At 39.9% G+C, this 22,381-nt stretch overlaps 2 protein-coding genes and 1 long non-coding RNA gene across 9 annotated transcripts in view; 2 read left to right on the forward strand and 1 right to left on the reverse strand.

The window, feature by feature from the left end:
• RASA2 (RAS p21 protein activator 2) overlaps positions 1-4,331 on the forward strand; it is a 48,194-nt gene extending 43,863 nt beyond the window's left edge. For both annotated transcript variants that reach the window (XM_035132681.3, XM_035132680.3), the window contains exon 24: positions 292-4,331. In XM_035132681.3, the coding sequence (XP_034988572.1) occupies positions 292-322 (31 nt within the window). In that variant the 3' untranslated portion in view covers positions 323-4,331. The remainder of the gene's footprint in view (positions 1-291) is intronic.
• LOC148685725 (uncharacterized) lies at positions 3,253-9,862 on the reverse strand. The gene is made up of 3 exons (XR_015950022.1): positions 9,731-9,862; positions 5,367-5,534; positions 3,253-4,478 (listed from the first exon to the last, which is right to left on the reverse strand). It is a non-coding gene; the product is annotated as an uncharacterized LOC148685725 (long non-coding RNA).
• LOC118093484 (uncharacterized) lies at positions 7,307-22,054 on the forward strand. Of its 6 annotated transcripts, none has more exons than XM_035132687.3 (11): positions 7,311-7,458; positions 12,020-12,233; positions 13,568-13,720; positions 15,425-15,573; positions 16,582-16,722; positions 16,992-17,116; positions 18,798-18,908; positions 19,145-19,277; positions 19,379-19,485; positions 19,928-20,034; positions 21,231-22,054. In XM_035132687.3, exons 2-11 carry the CDS (start codon positions 12,063-12,065, stop codon positions 21,240-21,242), a joined length of 1,209 nt encoding a protein of 402 aa, XP_034988578.2. In that variant the 5' UTR covers positions 7,311-7,458; positions 12,020-12,062; the 3' UTR covers positions 21,243-22,054. The 6 variants fall into 6 exon arrangements, with proteins under 6 accessions (XP_060130485.1, XP_088525888.1, XP_034988578.2 ...); XM_035132688.3 differs by having other exon boundaries at positions 7,319-7,458; positions 18,801-18,908; XM_088669761.1 differs by having other exon boundaries at positions 7,324-7,454.
• The last annotated feature ends 327 nt before the right edge of the window (positions 22,055-22,381 follow it).

Consider the following 22,381-nt stretch of genomic DNA (forward strand, 5'->3'; position numbering starts at 1 on the left):
AATATAAATAGGAACAAATGTAAGGTTTTAATCTTAGGCAGCAAGAACCAGCTGCACAAATATAAGATACGACACTCTTCAAGCACATTTAATCAGTAATACACATCATATTGCACCATTCAATATTTCCAGCTTCAGTGGTCCATTTTATATGCATTAAATAGGTATTTCCCACTAGTATGTTATCTCAAATGGACCATAGCAAAGAGAGGGGTTGAGCTAGCATGCTTTCATATTTTTAAACTACTTCATCACCTAATAGACATGGTTTCTTTTTCCTCTTTTTTCCAGAGAAAATCCAATTGTTGGAAAAATTTCTTAACCAAAGACACACTGCAATAAGTGGATTTCGAAGAAACTGGAGTAGTTTTCACTTTTTAAAAATCCTGATTGTATGCTGATTCAGAGTTTTTAAGAATCTACATTGCCTGGATATTAGCTGTGTACAGACAATATATTTATTATTTAATAGGGAAAAGACTTGCTTGGGAATCTGATTGTTTTGCAGGGTGAGGAACATCAGTTCCATTTCGCTTAAAGAACTAAAAGTGCCAGAAGATGAAAGTAAATAATTTTTCTAGCGCTGGAAGGAACTACTAAAGGAATAAGCTTTTTAAGGGAGGAAATTAACTACCACTGCAGAAGGGACTTTGGGTGTGCCAAGATAATAATCCATTTCATTTATGAACCATCGGTACCTATTCTGTGGACAATGAGTCTTGGCAAAAGAAATCCCAACTGGTAACAAAAGGAATCGAAGCTTTATATACAGCACACGGCCACTTTTTAAATGGTCCTTTCTTTATCCACAATAGACATTTGTAAAGAAAAAAGGTACTTTTTAAATGTGCATTCATAATTAGCAATGTTGTGTTATTTAAGTGATATTACTGAAACAGGACAAGTCAGGGAGTCTATGCATCTTGTTTACAATTGGAGTGAGCAGTGAATGGAGTGACATGGGACCACTGTCTGAATTTTGTTTTTTTAAATAGCCAGTTACTAGTACTTTATTTAGCAATCAGGGCGTTTTTGGAAGTACTGTGTAAGAACTTAGTGCTGTTGGGAAACTATTATGGGTGCATACCAAGCAACATCTACCTGCCAATTAAAAAAATCACCCTAAAGATAGGTATTACACATTGGAAATATGTCACATCCAATTGCAACTAGTTGATTTCGAAAACCACTCCAAGCACTTTAAATATCTGGATTGCCCCCAGATTATATTTAAAGATACTTTGTAGTATCTAATCATTATGATCAGTTGAATGATCACTATTGTGGCTTAAAACAATGCTTTTGTGAACATTTTTATATCTAGTTTTTTACCTGCTAGGTGAAGTTTTGGACTCAGATTTGCATTTAGAAACTCTTAATCTTGCCTTCCTGATATATTTTTAGTCATAGGCTGATAAAAATGTATGTAATGAACAGAAACATGGTATCCAACTATGACATAGGCTGGACCCATTGACATCAATACACTTAACTCCATTGATTTCAGTGGGTCTGCTCTAAGTATGACTAATGCTTGATATCACCCCAAGCTTCCTTTCATCAGTATTATTGAATGTGGTACTAGGAAACCTCATATTGGGAGCAATTTGCTAAGCACTGTAAAAATTGATATATTGCCACATATTTGTATATTGTTATTCTAGTTTACTTTTCTACACTTGTTTTTCTTCTTTTTGGCTGCTATTTGCCACTGTTGTGGTTAATATTTGTTTTAATTGATAGAAATTGGGAAGAATGGATACAAGCTGCTTAAAATACTACATGAATTACTAACAGTATGGCATTGCCTAAGAAAAAAATCAAAGATCTTGCTGTAGGATTCAACAGCCAGATAAGGCTTTCTGCACCAGCAAATAAATGCTTATAATCTACTCAGCTACTTTAGGCATGCGCAAAAGGGTTGCATGCAGCCAGTGGGAGTCATTTTAGAACAGCCGATACCCATGCCTTATCACTGACTGCTTTGGATATTTCTTTGGAGTTTCAGAAATAGTTTGCCATAAACATGGGGGCTATTGTTGAAGACCCCTGGGCATATGGGCTTAGTGTAGTACTTTGGATCATGGATCTGAGTGGATTAGCAGAATGAATGGCACAGAAGTTATGTAAGAAGAACACTAGAGATACAAACAAATCTAAGAAAATTACAACTGAATCAACAATTGGGAGGTATAAAGCTATTTTATGTATGTATTTCAAGTGCAGGCACTCCTGAATCAGAGGTGTTCTCCTTTCTATGCTCAGCATTCAGCATTGGACAAATCCAGAAGTACTGATGGAAATTATTTCCTCTAGAATCTAGATAAGGCTCTCCATCGGAATACCCTGTTCAGGCCTGGGTATTCTACAATCTACCATTGTCTGATAACATTTTTTAAAAATTGTACATGGCACATTTGTCTACCCTACGTTTAAACAAAAATATTCAACTAAAATATTGGAGATGTGATTGTGCATTGCAATTTGTTTGTACGGGGACTTGTTTCAGTGGGTTTTACTGTTTTTGATAGGGAAATAGGCAAATGCTATTAATTCAATCATTGGTTCATCACCTGGGTGAGAGCTACATACTATATCAGTTGTAGTAGTGGGATCATCTCATATGTCACTCTTTTAATCTTTATTTAATTCAATTGGTGAAAAATAAAGATGCAAATAAATGCAAATAGTACAATCAATACAGAATAATAATTATATTTATATTAGTTCTTAATCATGTACATAGTTTTAAACAGTGGCCTAATTTGCTCATCAAGGTAAGTCATTACTTATCATTCCAACTTTACTACTCCTGTAGCATGAGAAAAAATCAGCCGCAATCCCTGATTTAAAAGTATATCCAAATCAAAATTGCCGTTTGTTGTGCTGGAACAAACTGCAGTTGATAAGCCAAAAACTTTGGGTTTACATCATTGTTTGCTTGAAGCAAAATAAGCCACAATTCCTGGTTTGGATATAACACTAAATCGGGGATTTTGGCGACATGAGCAGTGGCATCTATGCTGAGCATCTGAAAATATAGGGGATGGTGGACTTAAACAATCATCTGGGGCTTTTCAGTATATTGATACTCAGTCAAGATGATTGAATTACAATGTTAACTTGTTGCATCATCACTCTGTCATTCTCTCTTGGCATTTGATGAAGCCATTTACCCTGGTAAACGTGTTGGTCTATAAGGTGCTTCAAACTTTTTGTAATGCTTCTGTTAATCGTTTTGGTTCCTGTTCACATTATTTCTAAAATGATTCCCTCCTTTTTATTTTTGGAAGAGTATGTCATGATTGCACCGGGACCATGTCAATGCATAATATTTATTATTGAGGGTTATCACTCTGCAAACAGTTCTGTTGAAAGGATGTAAACTTAAATTGGGATAGTTAATACTAAGAAAACTGGGGTCACCTGTTAATCAGTTCTGTCTCTGTATATCATATCTTCACAAAGTAACATTTGAGTAACTTTGTTTCTGCCTTATTCTAAAAGAGCATGATTAATTTCTGATCCTTGTGCAAGCATTGTTCCGTGGATGGAGATGTTCAGAATAGTGCTTAATAAAGCCCCCATTTCCCTGCCTCATTGACCTTTTACTATACATAGATAGCAGCAAACCACCCCCTGTTTACCAGGAACAGCTAGTACACACCTCCCATATTAGTAATTCATCTATTCAGTTGCTGTTGCTAGAGTTATACTGGATTGCTGTACAGAACGAACACATTGACCTGATGTCAGTCATTCTGTGTATTCATCAAAACATGGAGATGGACAGGGCTCTCTCGAGCAAATAAAGCTCATTCATCCTCCAAATTACATTTATACCAAATTAAACCTGAGCTCTTCAAAACTATTATGGGGAATAAATGCACTTTCAAAAGTTAAGGTACCACATTGCGTAGATAAAGTACGAGGCAGTTAATAATAAAGTTTCGAGACTGAGCAGCACTGAAAATATTTCATGTTCCATTGTAAGCAGTATCGATGTTTTCAGCATGTGGCCAAGTGCCAAAGATCTTCCTAGCCTTGACCATGCAATTCTTTTTGTCAGTGTTATATTTCAAATGCAGTAGATAACCCAGAATTAAGTTTTGTATGAACTAGGTAGTAAATATTGAAAAGGGTTTCTGTTTGGATTAGTTTAGAGATTAAAAAACAAAAAGATGCTTGCTTAATTAGCTGTGGTTGACATGTATATTTTGCAGTATATTTTTAATTTGTCAAGATGATACATTGAATGTATTTTTATTTAAAGTTTATTTTCTTAACACAAGTATTAAAGTTTGAAACTTGCATGTTGCAGCCACTTTAAATATGTTGGTTGATCATTTTAAATACTTAATACACACAAAGGTTTTCTCAAAGAGTGGATGCTAAAAAGATGTTGATCAATTGCTTATTGTTCCATCTTATGAAATAGGCTGGAAATACTAGGATCTGTGAATGCATTGTTCCCTTGACTGAAAGAAACATAGGTGGTTAACATACAATATAACTTCTGCAGAAAACCTATGCAAAAGGGTATGACTATGGCTGTAACATAAACAAATTACATGTCAGAGTACAGTTCAGATAACCTTTAAATGTCATGATATAGTTGCTTGGTCTATTTGACTTTTTATTAATCAAGATGAACAGAATCCCTTTAAAATAATTTTGTGGTTTTATATAAAAATGCAAGATGTGCTAGTATAGCCTAAATAAACTGGAACATTTATTTCCTTGGAAGAATAGATACCCAAACTTTTCCCCCCTAAATGTTCCAGTTAGTACACCAGAAGAAAGGTTATGAGAATTTTAAAATGTATATTTCATATGGAATTTTAACAAAATTAAGAGGTAAACACAAAATACCTTTGGATTAAAGGAGTTATCGGGTATCATATATAATTTATGGCTGTTAGCCCTACTAGTATCTTAGCATATTTAAACTCTTCTAGTAGAATCCTAAACAAGTTTATTCAGCAGTAAGACCCATTGAATTCAATGGAACTTGCTTTCAGTTAAGTGTATATAGAATCACAACCTTTAATAAGATGGATGATGATATGTTGAGAAACAGAAAGCTTTAAAAAAATGTTATGAATGTAATAGACATTTGGGACTGCAGGTGTAAAATAGCCTTTGATACACAATCAGTGGCTTCAATCATAAATGAACCCTTCAATGCAGATGAACATTTGAGAGTGTTTAGATTCTAAAGATTTAAATTTGGATATAGCAGAGACTGTTAGATCTGTTTTAAAAAATTGGCAGTTTCCTTCTCAAGTCATTGTATCACCTTCAAGATCTTTGGGGACGGACGGACTCAAAACTACAAAATGTTGAACTTATGGCATAAAACATACCTTATTTTTTCTGAATCCATACTAGGCAAACCATTGCCAAAGTGTGTGCATATTTTCATGTTCTCCAGAACATTTTGTCAGTCTAGATAGTGAACAAATTTGATGGTAGAATGTGGGATGAGGTAAAAGATGTTCAAATGAGGCTCTGGCAGGTGCTTTGCATCTGATCTGGGAAGAAGAAGCATACAATGGTTTAAAACAATATTAGAAAATGTAAAATCTAACTGTTACCCAGATGGGTCTCTGTCCTTGGACAAAACATATCAGTTTCTTAGTAGGTAGAAAGCAGGAAAACAGGGTTTTAAAATAAATCTGAAGGTTAATTTCAGGTGGTGTGATAGGTTTTCTTTTGTTTTTCTAAAGGAGTCAAAGTGGGTTACTTCACCTAATAGCCCCTTTTGAATGGGCTGCATCCAACACAGCCCATGCATGAGCAGTACTGACTTCTGCAATTGGACTTCACCTTCCTCACCTCCACCCTCACTGCATGCCCTCAAAATCTATTCCAAAGGGTTGAGGGATCCTCTGAAGCAGATTTTGGGGGTACATGGGAGGCTGGGGGGAGGAGGAAAGTGAAGTCTACCCATCCGATATTGGATCCTGCCCAGTCCCCTTCCATATTGCATCTTAAGACTGAGTAAATGCAAGGTCCGTCCTTGGCTCAAGCATCAGACGTTTTTCTTCCACATCCTTTAGGGGTTTTTGCCAGTTCATCTGATGAAGAGTTCTGATCAGTGCTCTCTCTTTTTTTAAGGAAAAACGGTGCTGGTATTCAGTGTGAAGTTGTTAGGCTATAGTAAGTGCCACACTTTTAACATTTGGGGGTGGGGAGAGAAGGTGCCAGTACTATGTACTCTTGATTACCCTTAGGGGGGAAAGCACTGGAGAACTCAAAAAAAATGCACACTCTTTTGTAAGATGTTGTTTGGTCTAGGAAATATACTGCCCTAATGTATGTGTATGTGTGTGTAAAATAATTTATTATGGGCCAACATGGCTACCATATATGAGAAGGTGGAATTAATAAATATAATGACATGTATCATCATGGAAATTGCATATGATATATACAACTGATAACAGTAGATGTCTAAAGAGATGCAATCACCACATCATAAAATTATCTAGGAGATTAAGGCACTATGTTGTGATTATGCAGCTAATTTCAAAAGTTGTGGGAAACAGTCTAGATTTGTGACTTGGATATCACCCGATGCTTTATTATATGTGGCAATGTTGTCACTATCAAATATTCAGGTGTCCTTCCTTATTACATATAATTGCCAGATTGAGTTTGGCTAGACATTAGAAAATGAGATTTCCTCATCTCCAAGAGACTGGCTTAACTGGGTCTGTGTGATATTTACTTCAAACAGACAGACAGCAAATCATCAATACAATATCAAGCTGTAACTGATGTTGGGTTGTCAGTGAGGTTGACTTTCTTCTGCATGCTAATTATAATTTGTTATGAAGAATGTTTTCCTGTAAAAGCTGATTTTTATACATACAAATAAATTGAGATTTACAAATGTAGTCCAGTCAATGTTCAGTGTTAACACACATCTTTCAAACATACTTCTGTATAATTTCATAGTTTAGCTAGGGCACATAAACTAAGGCACAAGGTAGACAATTTGGTTGTGAGTGTAACTTGATGGTATTTCAGTTAATTGTATTTTTTTAGTGTTCTGCAAGAACACTAAATTAGGGTAAAAAAATAATAGGTACAAAATAATAAATCATATAAAATTATAAATCCTCCCATTTCTCTGCACACTCTCAATCTCGCCTCTTTCATCTATTATTAAGACATCCCTGATTATATTGACAAGAAAAAGGGTTATGAGCTGAAATGCAGGATAATCCTGGCTCTTTAAATAAAACAAGCTTTCTCTGTTCCTCAGTCATGTCACAAGGTTGCTAGGTGACCTGAAAACACTCCAGTTGTAGGAAGCGCAAGAGAAATTCAGAGAGAAATTCCAAAGGGTAAACGGGATGGGTGGGAGGGGCACTGCGCCCACTCTTCTGAGAATTAACAAAGCCTACAACTTGCCAGACTTCAACTCCTTTGGTGTGTTTACCAAAGTAGGTAAGTACAATTCCTTCCTCCGACTTGGCAAACTAAGCCAAGCTGTCGTCATCTTCTTTCTGGGAACTGACCTGCAGAATCCAACAAAAAACCCACACCTGCCAGTGCACTTATTGTCAGATGCTATGGCTTCCGTATTCTCTTGGGATAATAGCCATTCCAAGGGCTAAATAAGGAATGGAGCAATCTTATGCCCATTCCTGAGCTGCCTGTGTGCAGTATAGCTGTCTGGACCCCAAGAGCAGGAACCCTACTTCCCTCATGGCAGAACTAGAGTTGCGCCCCAGCAATCTTAGGTCACTGAGTGCAGGTCCCGGCCAGCCATGGTACCCAAGCAGCAGGTCCTAGGAGCTGAAATGGTTTGCATGCTTCGTTATGTCATGTAGCAGTGATGATGAATAAAGGCAGAGAGGGGCAACTGTAAGGAATATGATTCTCTCGCTCGCTTGCTCTCTCTCTCTCTCTCTCTCTCTCTCTCTCTGTGCGTGTGTGTGTTCTCCCTGTCCCAATTTAGGGCTTTTCAGTGATTTATTATTTCAACAGTAAATCTCTGACTTAGGCACACACATTGTGGAGTTAGTTACACAAATTCATAATGAGTTAGAAATGTCTCTGTGCTTTAGAACGTGTGAATATGCAATTCTTATAGCTGATTTTATCAGCCGCTGTTAGAGACCACATTTCCATGGTTTGCTTAATGCATTTTATTTTCCATTAAATCAGCCACTAGAGTCTTCCAGCAGCTGCTTTTACTAGAGTTTTATAGAGTTCCAGTCTTTTGTGACCGTGAAAAACAGATTTGGACTGATCTATAAAATTATGGGGATAAGACTTATCAGTGGCTTCTAAGGCTCTGTTCTGCCTCTACTGTCAGAGGCTGGGAATCACAAATGGGATGTTTTCCCTCAGATCCTGCTTGTGAGCTTTTTCTGGGCATCTGGCTGGCCCCTGTGAGAACAAGATGCAGGGCTCTTCATATTGTTGCACACCATCCCTATCTCCAAGTGGTGCAAGATTCCAGGAGTCCCAGGCTCTTACCGAGGGTTCATGTTTCCTTTGGAATGAAGGCCAGCAGAGACTGCATTATCTTTATGATAAATGTTTTGTTTATACATATATACAACCTGAGCCCACGATGAATGGGTTCACAGCATTAACACCCCAAGAGAGTCTTGCTACTTCACCCATAGCCACAGCCTTGGATGCAATCAGAAATCAGGCATGTCTCTCCCACTTCTAACTTACACACACACACAACCCATCTCTGGGTTGTTGTTTTTCTAACTGCCAGCAAGTTGAGGGAGGGGGTCCCAGACTCCCACCTATTTGCCGTCTGACACAGAGGCACTTGGGTGGTGCTTTGTACGCCTCCTTCCAGCAACTCCTGCAGCTAAACTGGTGCCAAACATATTGCTCTGCTTTCCTTTGGACCGCATCAGCAAGGTTTGGGGGGGGGGGGCGTGTCCTGTCATTTGGGCAGGCCAGGGACTCCATACACACTGCCCAGGCTTGCAGCCCAAGGAGGTCACTTCAGTGCCACTAACGCAGCAGTTTGACTTCACCCCCAGAGGTGCACTCTGTTGCCTCTCCATACCAGCAACACTTGTCTGGCTGTTTCAACCATTTGAATCCTTGCTGGATCCATGAATCAGAAGGGTCTCGGCATACTGCTACTCTCCCCCCGCCCTGCCCCCCCCAAAAAACTCATAGCAGTATGTTAACAACTGACTTCCCATGTTTTCTTATATAATGAAGTTGAATTTTTGACAAAGATGCATAAAAGTTTTGCAAAAAATGAATTAGCAAACTGATCTTGCCAGTAAAGCACTCAAATACTGACAACCAAGCGTACAGCCCCATGCAGAGAAGTATATGTACAAGTCCCTGTCACATAGCTCTTCCCAGTGTTCATCTCTCTCCACCAAGTGTCTGGAGCCAAGGCAAAATATGAGCATTGCAAGGTTGAAACAGAGATTTTGCTATCATTTCCCTCCCCTGCTCAAAATCAAGCCCCTACTCGAAATCACCCTAAATACAATGAAAATCAGCTTAAGGGAAGATTTTGAATGGGTAAGTGGCCAGAGTTGAAAGTTTTAATCAACCATTTACCCCCACCCCCACCCCTGTCTTATGTTGAAGACTGCAGCCTTCTCAGCTGTGTATGAGTATGCCGTAGGGGAGGGGGAAAAACCACAGGGAGATGCATGTAACTTAATTCAGCATGTAATTTCAGCCTTGCACCATTGATTTCAGTGCCCTTAAGCACACCTACCTCTGTATTGGGTTGTGAATGGGGCTCCTATGTTTGGTACATTGTTCACAAAGGCAAGCAGAGCTTGTTCTGTGCAGCAGAATTATGCGCTCTGGTCTGTTGACAGAGGCAGTTACAGTAGTCCTAACATCCTACTCTCAGACTGTTTGGATTCAGGGCTGGTATTGCTATGGCAACCGATGCTGCTGTATAGAATAAATCTGCCTGGTTGGTGTATTGTGCTAATAAATCCAAATGGCAGCTGAAACGCTTGTGGGTTGCTTCAGTGTTCTGACCATGCTGTGTGCCGTAAACTGAATTTGAGAGTTTAAAGTGTTGGAGAAATTTAAAAGGGGGTTCCTAGACTGGAGGTTACCACATCTTCAAAAATAAGGAGGAGACTGCAAAGAACCACATCTGAAGCAATGCTATTTATACACTTCCAGACTACACACATCATTTCATTTCACCAATCAATGGATCACACCAATCTTAATAGTTCCAAGCCAATGTCATAATCCTGAAACAATCAAAATAATTTGGCTCTTCAGATCAGCCCTCATCATAATATCATATGATTACATATAACCATTTTCAAGTGCCTTTCTTTATTAAGACTTTGACTAATTTTCCTGTACATTAAATGTCTTCCAACGTCCTCTTTAATCACTCTACAAAACAATTCAAGATTAATCACAATTGACACATGCCTAGCTGATTCTCTTTTCATGCATACATTGCCCACTATAGATTCTAACAGTTTATTCTTTTCAGTGTTCTGGAACAGACATTCACTATGTACAGTACCTAAAAGCAGCTAGTTCTGTACTGTAGGCCCTTTTAGTTTAGCTAGGCCATAGACTCAAAAGAAAACAGAATAATCAAAACACAGTTTTATTAAATTATTATTTTCTCCAACAAAAGAATATGTGTAAATTCAGCAATAACACAGGATCTGTTTATGAAAGCTATTGCTTCCACTATTATAGCTGTGTAAAAGCTGTGAGGTGTTTGCTGTGTGGGAACCTTCTTCGAAGTCAGTGGTGTGCCCCTGCTCCTATTGGTCAAGGCACCCATCACACCATGAGGTGAAGCTGGTGGATCATCTGCATCCCTTATTCCTATTGGTGGGCAAGGGGTGGAACATCTTGAAAGGACTAGACACATTGGAGAATTTTGAACACTAGCTTGGATGGCAAAGGGACTACATTGACAGAGGAGCTCTCCATACATCCCCATACAGTACAGGAATACAACCCAAAGATTTAGGATTAGCACCTACACCTTAGAATTAAACTATGGGGGGCTCAAAATCTGCTTCATCAGATCACTAGTATGGATATCGGTCACATGATACCCTAAAACAAACTTTTGCAGTACACACATATATAATTTATATCAAATGTGTACACAGCCTCATACCAGGACAGATGACTTGTCATTTTTTTCTTGAATCTTGCTCCTTTCCCTGATTTTGGTATAGATTTGGTATATAAATTCAGACAAGACTCAAAATTTGGTTTGGTTTTTTGGCAGAATTTAGGCCACAACTTTATTGATTACAGCAAGTGAGTGGTTGCATAGGCTCTGGTTCGACTAGCTCCCTGCACCCTTGCAAGTAGCGCTGACCCAGGGTTCCAGCATAGGTCAGCCTAGGGTGAACACCCGGATAGGCGGAAAGCCGGGATCATGCTATGTTCACCACCTAGATGTCCCCCTGGACTCAGGCATGGGCACAACCCCCTCACAGGGTTGACCAAACCATTGAGTCCCTGGATTCCTTTAACGGAAGACCCTTCACATAGGGATGGTGAGAGCGCTCCCCCATCCCTATCACCTGAACCAGATTCTATCCACAACCTTATAAGTTGTGACAATTTGCTACGCAGCAGGCGAAACCCAAGTGGCACCAGCCAATCAGCCAATAGGGGCAAATTCCTGCCGTGCCCCTGTCCCAACAACAGATGACACGCGACGGCATAGCAAGGTCAAGCGCACAAGCCCTAAAAGTAGGGAGAGGTGGGCGGGTGTTCCAATGCAAAATGCCGAAAGAGGAAGCTCTGGGTCACATGCATGGGTATATATGTAGGTCCCTTGATTAGCCTGGGTCCTATTGGCCTGATTGAATCAAGGGACCTACCAATCGGGTGTTGTGGCTATCCAATCATACCCACCCACAACACAAGGGTTTGGTTGCCAGGTCCCACCACAACACGTGCCCTCTTTAAGGGAAGACCCAATTTCTTTAAGGAAGACCTGCAAGTTACAACCTCTTGCCTTTGCTCCTCAAACCTACTATTCTTTTTTCAGAGTCCACATTCTGTGGCAACTGAAAACATCAAGGAAAGAAGTCATGCCAAAGCTAAAAGGCAAACCGAAACCTAAAGCTGGTTTAGCTATGAATATTCTTGAAAAGTTCCTGCAAACTTATGAAAAGCATTGCACGGCATCCCAAAGTTGTGTCAGTCCAACTATCAAACACGACTTACAGCAATGTATAACAAATGATATGTTCATTACTAAGGTAAGAATAGATTATAAATAAAAAATTGACATGCCTTTGTGAATTAGAACCAAATGATATTGGGGATTATACTCCAATTGTATTTTTTAATCAACAACAAATTATTATTGGGGGGGAGGGGAGGGAAGCATGGTTCTAGCTGATTAGCAACTCCCTTGCCCTCTCTCCTGAGGTAGGTTAACCTGAAATTCTCTTCTCTCTTTGTATATTTGCAATTTGCTAAGAAGTCCTGCCCACCTAGCAGTTCAAAAGCACATCAAAGTGCAAGTAGATAAATAGGGACCGCTCTGGCAGGAAGGTAAATGGCGTTTCCATGTGCTGCTCTGGTTCGCCAGAAGCAGCTTTGTCATCATGCTGGCCACATAACCCGGAAGCTGTCTGCGGACAAACGCCGACTCCCTCGGCCTATAGAGCGAGGTGAGCACCGCAACCCCAGAGTCTTTTCTTCTTTTTCTTTCTTTGTAAGATTTGTGTATGTAGGCTGTATATATTATATTATTGTGAATTGATGTGTTGGTTGATGTTGAGTGTTCAATAAAGTTCTATTTTAATATCAAAATAAAAAAATAAAAAATAGGGACATCCCATTCCATAAAGATACTTCTTTATTTATACCCCACACATCTTACTGGGGTTACCACAGCCACTCTGGGCAACTTCCAACATATATAAAATCTTATTTAAACATTTAAAAAATTTTTTTTATAAAAAAAACTTCCCTATACAGCATTGCCTTCAGATGGCTTGAGGATTGGATAACTCCATACCCTCCAACATTTCTCCCATGAAAATAGGGACATCCTAAGGAAAAGTGGGACATTCTGCGATCAAATCAGAATCCGGGACAGCTTATCTAAATCAGGAATGTCCCTGAAAAATAGGGACACTTGGAGGGTCTGTGAATGTGAATAACACCAGGACACTCTGTCTAGCTCTCTCAACATAATACAGTGGTACCTCGGTTTAAGTACACAATTGGTTCCGGAAGTCTGTACTTAACCTAAATGGATTAATCTGTTCCAGACGGGTCCGCGGAGTACTCAACCTGAAGCATACCTAACCTGAGGTATGACCCGTAATTGGTTCCAGAAGTCCATACTTAACCTGAAGCATACTTAACCTGTAGCGAACTTTCCCATTGAAAGTAATGGAAAGTGGATTAATCCGTTCCAGATGGGTCTGCGGAGTACTTAAACTGAAAGTACTCAAACTGAAGCATACTTAAACTGAGGTATGACTGTAATTGTTTGCTGCAGTTAATTGGGTGCACTTTTCATGAGAAAAAAATGTTTTAGTGGCAGGGTTGTTATCAAGCTTTTCTTTTTCTTCTCTAGTTCGTGCTTACAAACGTAGAGAGCTTATCAAGAAACGTGCATCCAGTTTATCTCACTCCTTTACTGAGGACTATCCGAGATGAACGATATCGGCGAGGGAAGGAGCTCTGTATCTGTGGAATTAACCTATATCCTCAAGATATTGCAAACCTTGTAAGTTTGAACACAAGCCAGTGGTAAAGGAACCTGAGACTTTCACAACCAACTCAAAAAATAAAATAAATACAGTCTGGACATCAGCTTCTCACAGTCATCGTAGGAGACAGCCAGTGTATTACTGAGGGTGGGAAAATTGGGCCTCAGAGTCCCTGACTCCCTGCCACTGCAGACACTCTCCCTTCTCTCCCCACAAAGCATACAGTGCCTGCCACTGGCTACAACATAGGTAGGCAAACTAAAGCCCAGGGGCTGGATCCGGCCCAATCGCCTCCTAAATCCGGCCTGCAGATGGTCCGGGAATCCGTGTTTGGTCCGTGTTTTTATATGAGTAGAATGTGTCCTTAAAAAAATAACGCATCTCTGGGTTATTTGTGGGGCCTGCCTGGTGTTTTTACATGAGTATAATGTGTGCTTTTATTTAAAATGCATCTCTGGGTTATTTGTGGGGCACAGGAATTCCTTCATTCCACCCCCAAAAAATACAGAAAAAGTTTGCTGATCCCATGGCTACAACAACAAAAAGCCTCACTTCCCCCCTGGCACCTTGAAGGCTGCAACACTTGTAACCCAGGGGCCAGGGGCCTTGGGAAATGTAGTTCTCCAGAATGCCTGAGCCCTTTTTATGGATGCCATATTCCAAGGCATCATACACTTGGGATGATCTTTTAAGTGGGAAATAATTTGCTGTTGCTGAACTTATTCACCATCAAGCTGACAAGAGTTCACTTGTTCACTTGGAAGCAGCTAAATTAAATAAATTTGCAAGGAAGAAAGGCACTTGAACAGTGCTTTTTGGACCCCAGAGAAACCAATGGCATTTTTCTAGCGTGAGTAGGTTTTTCTAGTGTGAGTAGGTTAGAGTGGGTCTAGAGGACAGCATTACCAGCAAATTTGATGACTCAGCCAGACACCTGTGAGTATGCACATCTGCTTACCACCATAGCTGCCAAGTTATCCCTTATTTTAAGGGATTTTCTATTATGCTGAATAGGCTTCCTCGCGAGAAAAGGGAAAACTTGGCAGCTATGCTTACCACCAAGCATGGGACCTCAATGTGTCACAGATCATAGAATCATAGAACTGTATAGTTGGAAGGGACCCAAGGGTCATTTGGTCCAACCCCTTGCAATGCAGGAATCTCAGCTAAAGCATCCATGACAGATGGCAATGACAGATGATCTATAGCAGGCCCATCCAACTCCAAAGAGACTGCGATCTACTCACAGTATTAAAAAATCTGGCAGTGATCTACCCATTGTCATTAGAGGATTGACCAGAGTTGTTGAGCTTTTTGGGGGGAGCCAAAGTTGTTGAGCTGTTAGACAGGCCTGATATATAGCAATCTGACTCGTCAGTCTAATATTCTTCCCTGACTATAGTGTCGGCCACCATCTAGGGAACTACAAGTGGAGAAACAACTGTTTTTCCATGGTAGCTATTTGTAAACTATAGAGAGATTGTATGTTAACATTTTTAGCACTGGAGAAAGTTAGGATGAATGGACATCATATTCATGAATCGTATTCATACCACGTAGTTAAATACAGAACTATGGTATCCAGGAATATTGAATGTTATGCTTTTAGTGTGGCAGGACTAAGCTAGGTAGAAACACTTTCAAAGCACACAAAAATTCAAATTAGAAGCATTAATCGTTTGGATAAATCTGGATTTCTGTTCTTCTTATCTGTGTTTTAGGCAATCTTGCTAGAACTGGATGGACGTACTATCTATCCCTTTTCCAAATTAGAAATAACTCATCATGTATTAGACCTTTGGAGCATGGAGAGACTTGGAATGGCTCTGCCTTACAGCCGTCTGAGTTCTCTTGTTCTGGATTATTCCAAGTAAGAAAAACTATTAGTTTCACTTCTTGTACATGCTGTACTGTTTTTAATATTCGGTTGGAAGCTGCCCAGAGTGGCTGGGGAAACCCAGCCAGATGGGCGGGGTATAAATAATGAATTATTATTATTCTTCAACCTAAATAAAAGAGGAGCTGTGGAAGCAATGTAGGAGTTCCTAGATTATTGGTATAGGAACTCGAGACTGGCTCGTGATATCCATGTGGTTGAGCTCAACCAGCTCAAACCTCTTCACACACTGAACTTCTCAGGTAGACTGGAAGAGAACAAGCTCTTACCTACTACCGTAGTTCTTCCCCAGGTGAGGGGAAGTGGACAAAGCTAAGCCTGGCAGGACAACTTACTCTATGGTATCTCCCAACCCTCCAAAGCAGATTTGGGGGAGGCATGGGGTAAGTTGGTGGGAAGAAGCCCCATTGCACTAATGGGAGTCTGGCTTCTGTTAATAGAACCAGGTTGTTGAATTCAGCCAATTATCTCTTGCGTGCCTTGATGGAGGCTTATCTCAAGGACCAGCTGGCTGAACCAAGACCAGCTAATAGTAATTTGTCTTAAACCCAGGAAAAAGGGGCGATCTCGGGACCTGGCAGAGGCGGGACCAGAGGGGGTGGACTTAGGCTGGATCCTAAGCCCATTTAGCACTGTCATGTGACCTGGTGACCCAGCATAAGTTAAGATGGCAAAAAGGATGGTGTAACTCAAACACTATTTTAAAGGTTTGTTTCCGCTCTGCTGGACTGATCTTTTGGATCTGTTGTACTTCACACCAATTTAATTTATACCAAGCTTACTTTATGCCAGCTTTTTGTGTATTGTTCGCTTATTTTTTCAGTTTAAGTCTTTCCAGGAATGCATCTTAATGACTTGCTTCAATTGGAATCAAACCTATGTACAATACTAGAATACTGGCTAAATAACTATATGTTTAAGGTAGGAGTAAACAGCCTTCTTTTAAACTGTTGCCTACCTAATTTATTATTTTCTTTACAGATGTGGTGATAACTGTGTCAATAGACTCACTGATGGATTAGATGGGAATAGAAAGCTTTTAACTCTGAGCCTCTGCTACTGTGATTTAGGGCCTGAAAGTGGAATAACATTAGCAACTCTTGTAGTCCAAACTGCCATTTGGTATGTTTTGATTGATTGATTGATTGATTGATTTAGAGCTGGGTTTTAACTGTTTTAGAGTGATTTTATTCTACTTGTGCTGTTTTTGTTGTTTGCATTGATGTTACTGCTTTAACATTTTTTTTTACTGCTATATATCTTGTAAATAGACTAAATAAGTGTTTTCTGTTTTGTTTAAAATTTCTGTAATGGGGGAAATCTGCAAGAAAATATGTTGAAATAACACTTAATATTCTTTTTATGAAATCATTTTAAATTGTTTATTGCAGCAACTTGTTCCTGGATGGTAATCACTTGCAATGTTTGGGTGCCATAGAACTCCTCAGACCAGTAGCAGAGTATGAAGAAAGCATTGGGCAAGTAAAGAAAGCAAATGCTCAACTCAGCCTTGAAGGTAGGATTGCCTTTGGGGCAATTCGCTCATGCAACTTACATTGCAATCCTATAACATAGTAAGTTCCATTGACTTCTATGGGACTTAAACATAGGTGTGTGTATAGGATTGCAACATTAACCTTCTAAATGTTAATATAAAATGGTATGATTTGCTATTTTTAAAACAATTCAAGTATTTACATATTTCAGCTCTAGACAGAACTCCACTAAAAACAATACAAACAGGACAAAGTTCATTTGTTGTTGTTTAGTCGCTTAGTCGTGTCCGACTCTTCATGACTCCATGGACCAAAGCACGCCAGGCACTCCTGTTTTCCACTGCCTCCTGCAGTTTGGTCAGACTCATATTGGTGGCTTCAATAACACTGTCCAACCATCTCGCCCTCTGTCGTCCCCTTCTCCTTGCGCCCTCAATCTTTCCCAACATCAGGGTCTTTTCCAGGGAGTCTTCTCTTCTCATGAGGTGGCCAAGGTATTGGAGCCTCAGCTTCCAGATCTGTCCTTCCAGTGAGCACTCAGGGCTGATTTCTTTCAGAATGGATAGGTTTGATCTTCTTGCAGTCCATGGGACTCTCAAGTGTCCCCTCCAGCACCATAATTCAAAAGCATCAATTCTTCGGCGATCAACAAAGTTCATTAAGGCCATGCATTTTCTTGAGCTGTTTTTAAGACAGGTCTATATGAAAAAAAATTGTGAAAAGAACAAACAGGGGGAATAGAAACTGACAGTTTCGAAAAAGGAAATATGGACACCATTCACACATCTTCAATCAGTTGCCATTGTTTCAAGGATCTACTCAGGCTTTGGAAAGCAATGCATATAAAGTATATATGGAAGCAAATCTTTGTTGGTTCTGGGGGTTCGTGTCTTTGTTGGTTCTGGGGGTTCGTGTTCAGCCTGATGTTTTACACAAGCTATTGCACAGCTATCAGGTCTGGCTTTGACAGGGAATGAACAAGAACCTCCCATTGTTTTAGTTTTAAAAATAAGAGAAAGAACATCATGGATTTACTGAAAATGGAGGCAAAGCTGCAGAGCTACAAAGCAAACCCACAAGCAGCAGAGAGTGGAACTGGCTCCGGGAGAGGTCAGTGAAGACAAAATATAAAAGCACATGCAAAGGAGGCATCCTAGCTGAGGAGCCCAAGTGTGGAAATACCAGTCTTTTGTTGCAATCCCATGATTGTCTGCAACGCTTCTGGAGAAAAGGGGAAGTTCTGTATAGTTTGACTTGATTTCTGATATAAAGAGCAGTGCAGGAAGCAATAGGGCGAAGTCCTTCAGCCTGTGTTTGATAGTGATGTCTGCAAATAGCGAAATGTGCTGATGGTTAGGCGGAGGCTGCTGCATGAATCAGAGATTCCTAATGATGCGGTCATGCAGATGTTTTGAAGGATCAGGTTTATAGGCTTGGAGTTAACTCAAGCAGTTCTTTAATTGGATTTGGGCAGTCGAAGCAATTATAGAAGTATCTCCCCTCTACCCCACCCCACAGCATAACTGTGGCAATGCTTGATTCCAGGCATATTTAAAACTGACTCATAACTCAGCATCCAGGAGCTCAAAGAGCACAATTCAGGCAGGGTAGCTGTGTTCATTTGGATGCTGAGCATCTTTCAGGAGGGCCTTGGGGAAAGCGTAAGAACAAAATTTAAACCTACCGCCTTTTCATTTTCAGCAGCGAACAAAGATGCAGATCTTCACTCAAAAGTTGTGAATCTGAACACGACTTCAAAGACAAATAGTCGTACTACAATGGAAAATAGTAGGAAGAAAAAGAAACGGAGAGGTACAATAAGACAGATAAATGTTAACACTACTGCTCACTCTTCATCCAGTTTTCTAGTTGAAGCTGGTTTGAGAAAAAACACATCAAATTTGTCAACAAGTTACAGAATTGATACAGATTGTAGTTTACGCCATGTGAATGCAGCTTAAAAAACTAGCTGTACTGGATGCAGAGTAACCTGGAGTTGCCTGTCTTCATTGTTTCAGAAATAATAATTATGTGCTTACGATTTGCAGTCTCAAAGAAAAAAATTAAGAAACCTGACCCTGGCCCATGGTTAGCTAGGCTGCATTTGGCTGATAATGCCATAGATGGAAGGTTTCGCCAAACAGAAGAAAACATCAGAGAGTTTGTGCGGCTGTTGTCTAGGTAAGGCAACTGATTAACAGGACATGGAATCACTCTCTCCTGTCATTTATGGTACTGTGGAACTGTGAAACAATTTTCATTGTTAATATTTTCTATCATAGTCTAATCAGGAACTCTGACCATCTAGTGGAAGTTGATATCGATGGCAATGCTATAGGAGAAGAAAGTGCAGTCAGCATATTGGAAGCTCTTAAGGACCGAAAGAAAGGTGGGATAATTCCAGTCAATAAACCTTTAGATTTGCCATCTTATACATGTATTGATACTCCACAACTATTTTGGAATAAGCCCGAATGAACCAAGTGCAACTATTCTGAGCAAATTTACATAGGATTGCACCATAATATCTTCTTTGCTCAGACCTATCCCATTTGGAACTTTCTCTCATTTAACCAAATACTGATCGCTGTGATAGTGACAACCCAAGAAAAAATTGAAAGTTACTGTATTTGTAATGGCTTATCTTTATGTGTAGGCTTTCCTTACGGTCAGACTCTGTCATCACCCAGGGATGAAAACTTATGTGTAGACAAGTCTTCATAGTTTACTATTAAATGTTCTTCATGGTTATGTGTATTTATGGAAAATGATTGTTTATGGTATACATACCAGTTTATGTGTAAACTGACTATTATTATTTGTCTCTACAGACAAAATGCCACACATAAACATTGAGGTAACACCCCAGATGTCATCAATGACCTTCAGGGAAATTTTCAAGAATTGTTTCAAAACAGCAAAAAAGAGGAAGAAAAAGGTACAATAATTTGATTCTCCCCTATTTCATTTTTTATTTATTTATACATACTGTATTAACACTGTATATGCCACATTTATCCTATTGAAGGTTTCTGGGTGGTGCAGAACCCATTGTTTCACAGTACAAATACAATAATCAAACAACAGATAAAAATCCTTAAAGCTAACATTCTAACAAGTTTAAAATGCTTGCATGAATCGTATTTTTGCCTGGCACTGAAAGAATTGTAGCACAGGCACCAAGCCTCTTTAGAAAGGGCATCCCATTGCCAGGATGCCACTAATAAAGCTTGTTCCTTTGTTAATACAAAGATGTACTGAGATGCTGCTGTTTGCTTAGATACAAAGGTTACTGAGCTAATGATAAATGCCAGAATAATGTTACTGGTAATTCCATCTGCTTAACTGGTAACAACTGCCGTTTGGCTTCCCCTCTCCCAGAACTCTCATTTGCAGCCATTTCTCCTGGTTGCCTCTGAGAATTGAGGCAGCAAGGGCCCCTAGAGTCGTGTGGCTTGGACTGAGAGCCAACCATCCTGATCTGTCTTCTGCACTGTGCTCATCATGTAACAATTTCTCCAGGCTAAAAAGTTGGGTCCAGGAGCTAAGGATGTGTGGAAATGGTGGGAAGAGGGTGGGATCAGGTTGGTCCTCCCTTTCCCAACAGAACAAGATTGATGATAGTGATGACAACCTGAGTGTGGCAGTGGTAGCTGGTCTCCATTAGGCCTGGTGGGGCAGAGGCAGGGCAGTGTTTGGTAGATGTCGCCACTCCCCACCCCCATTTTTACTATTGGTCTCACTCATATGCTTTATTATGAAGGGCACTGCCCTAGTTGCCCAGACTGGGATTGTACACATGGAACCCCCATTCCTGGACTGGGCTCTTAAGGTGAGAGAAATGCCTGCAGAGTATCCACTTCGAATCACAGAAGTATAGAGTTCAAAGGGATCCCAGGGGTCATCTAGTTCAACCCTCTGCAACGCAGGAATCTTAATGAGATCATACATGACTGATGGCCATCTAATATCTGCTTAAAAACCTTCAAGGAAGGAGAGACCACCAATTGTGTGTACACTTCCTCTTGTTGGATTGGTGTGTTAGACCTTAGTATCCAGCTACTTCCGTTTGTTCCACATACAGTTGCTTCTTATTGGAATCTTCTGAGACGTGTTTTGTTTTGTATTTTACAGAAAATCAAGTGATAAAGTCCGAATTTGCCTCCTGCAGAAATTAGATTCAAAGAGGTTAACATACTTCAGCAATTATTTACATGATGTTCTAATCTTGTCAATACTACACAGATGGTTTATACTACTTTATTGTGCAAGTACTTTATAACTATTTACAACCATTTTCAGTTTATTGGATTAAAAGTATGCAACTGCCAAAAAAACACCTTCCTGGTACTACAACTTACACTTGTATCATTTCTTCTTCTTCGATTTTCATTGCTATTTGGAGATGTATGTCATTCACAGATCATTTATGAATGAATAGGTTCAGATATACACTTATGGAGCTAGAACTGCCTCGGCCCCTGCTACAATAAGAAGATATTGGGGTCATGATGGGATAGCTCAATGAAAATGTTGACCTAGTGCACAACGGCTGTGAAAAAGGTGAATTATTCCAAGCAAAGGTGCACCGGAAATATAACAAATTATGGCAGAATTTCAAAAAGGAGAAGTTTCCTGTCCTTGGTCTCATAGCAAAACATAACCTCCTGCTTTACTGGCATTGTACACACAAGCAGCCACTTAAGTGGTTGTGAAAGACCAGGGTTCATATCTCGACTGGGCTATGAAACCAACTGGGTGACCTTGGGCCAGTCACTGCCTCTCAGCCTAGTTGGTCTTTAAGCTGCTACTGAAGGAATTTTTTTATTTTGCTACCTCTCAGGGTTGTTGGGATTAAATGAGATGGGGGGATAACCACCTTGTCTGCCACCTTGAGCTCCTTGGAGAAAAAGGGCTATAAATGTATTACACAGAATAAATAAATTTGGCAAATGGTACTGTTGCTGTATGTAAGTTTTATTTTATTTGTTTATTATCTTATATTTTGGAAATGTACATCCATGTTTTTTCCCTTTAATTGTTTTTTGGGGCCCCAAGAGAGTGGGCCCTAAACTATAGCTTGTTTAGCTTATAGGTAAAGCCGGCGCTGCAGCTGTGCATATACAAAAGCTGGGGACGGCGGCCCCTTTCCCAGATTATTTAACAAGGACTATAACGGAGAATTTCGCGCCTGTGGCACCAGACATCCCCCCCCTCCCCCCAGGTTTCAACGGGGAGGCCTGCAAATTGACCCCGCAACAGAAGAAGAAGAAGCCCCGTGAAGA

The sequence above is a fragment of the Zootoca vivipara genome, chromosome 5 (genome assembly GCF_965207765.1).
Source record: "Zootoca vivipara chromosome 5, rZooViv2.hap1.1, whole genome shotgun sequence".
In the NCBI taxonomy this organism is placed as follows: Eukaryota; Metazoa; Chordata; class Lepidosauria; order Squamata; family Lacertidae; genus Zootoca; species Zootoca vivipara.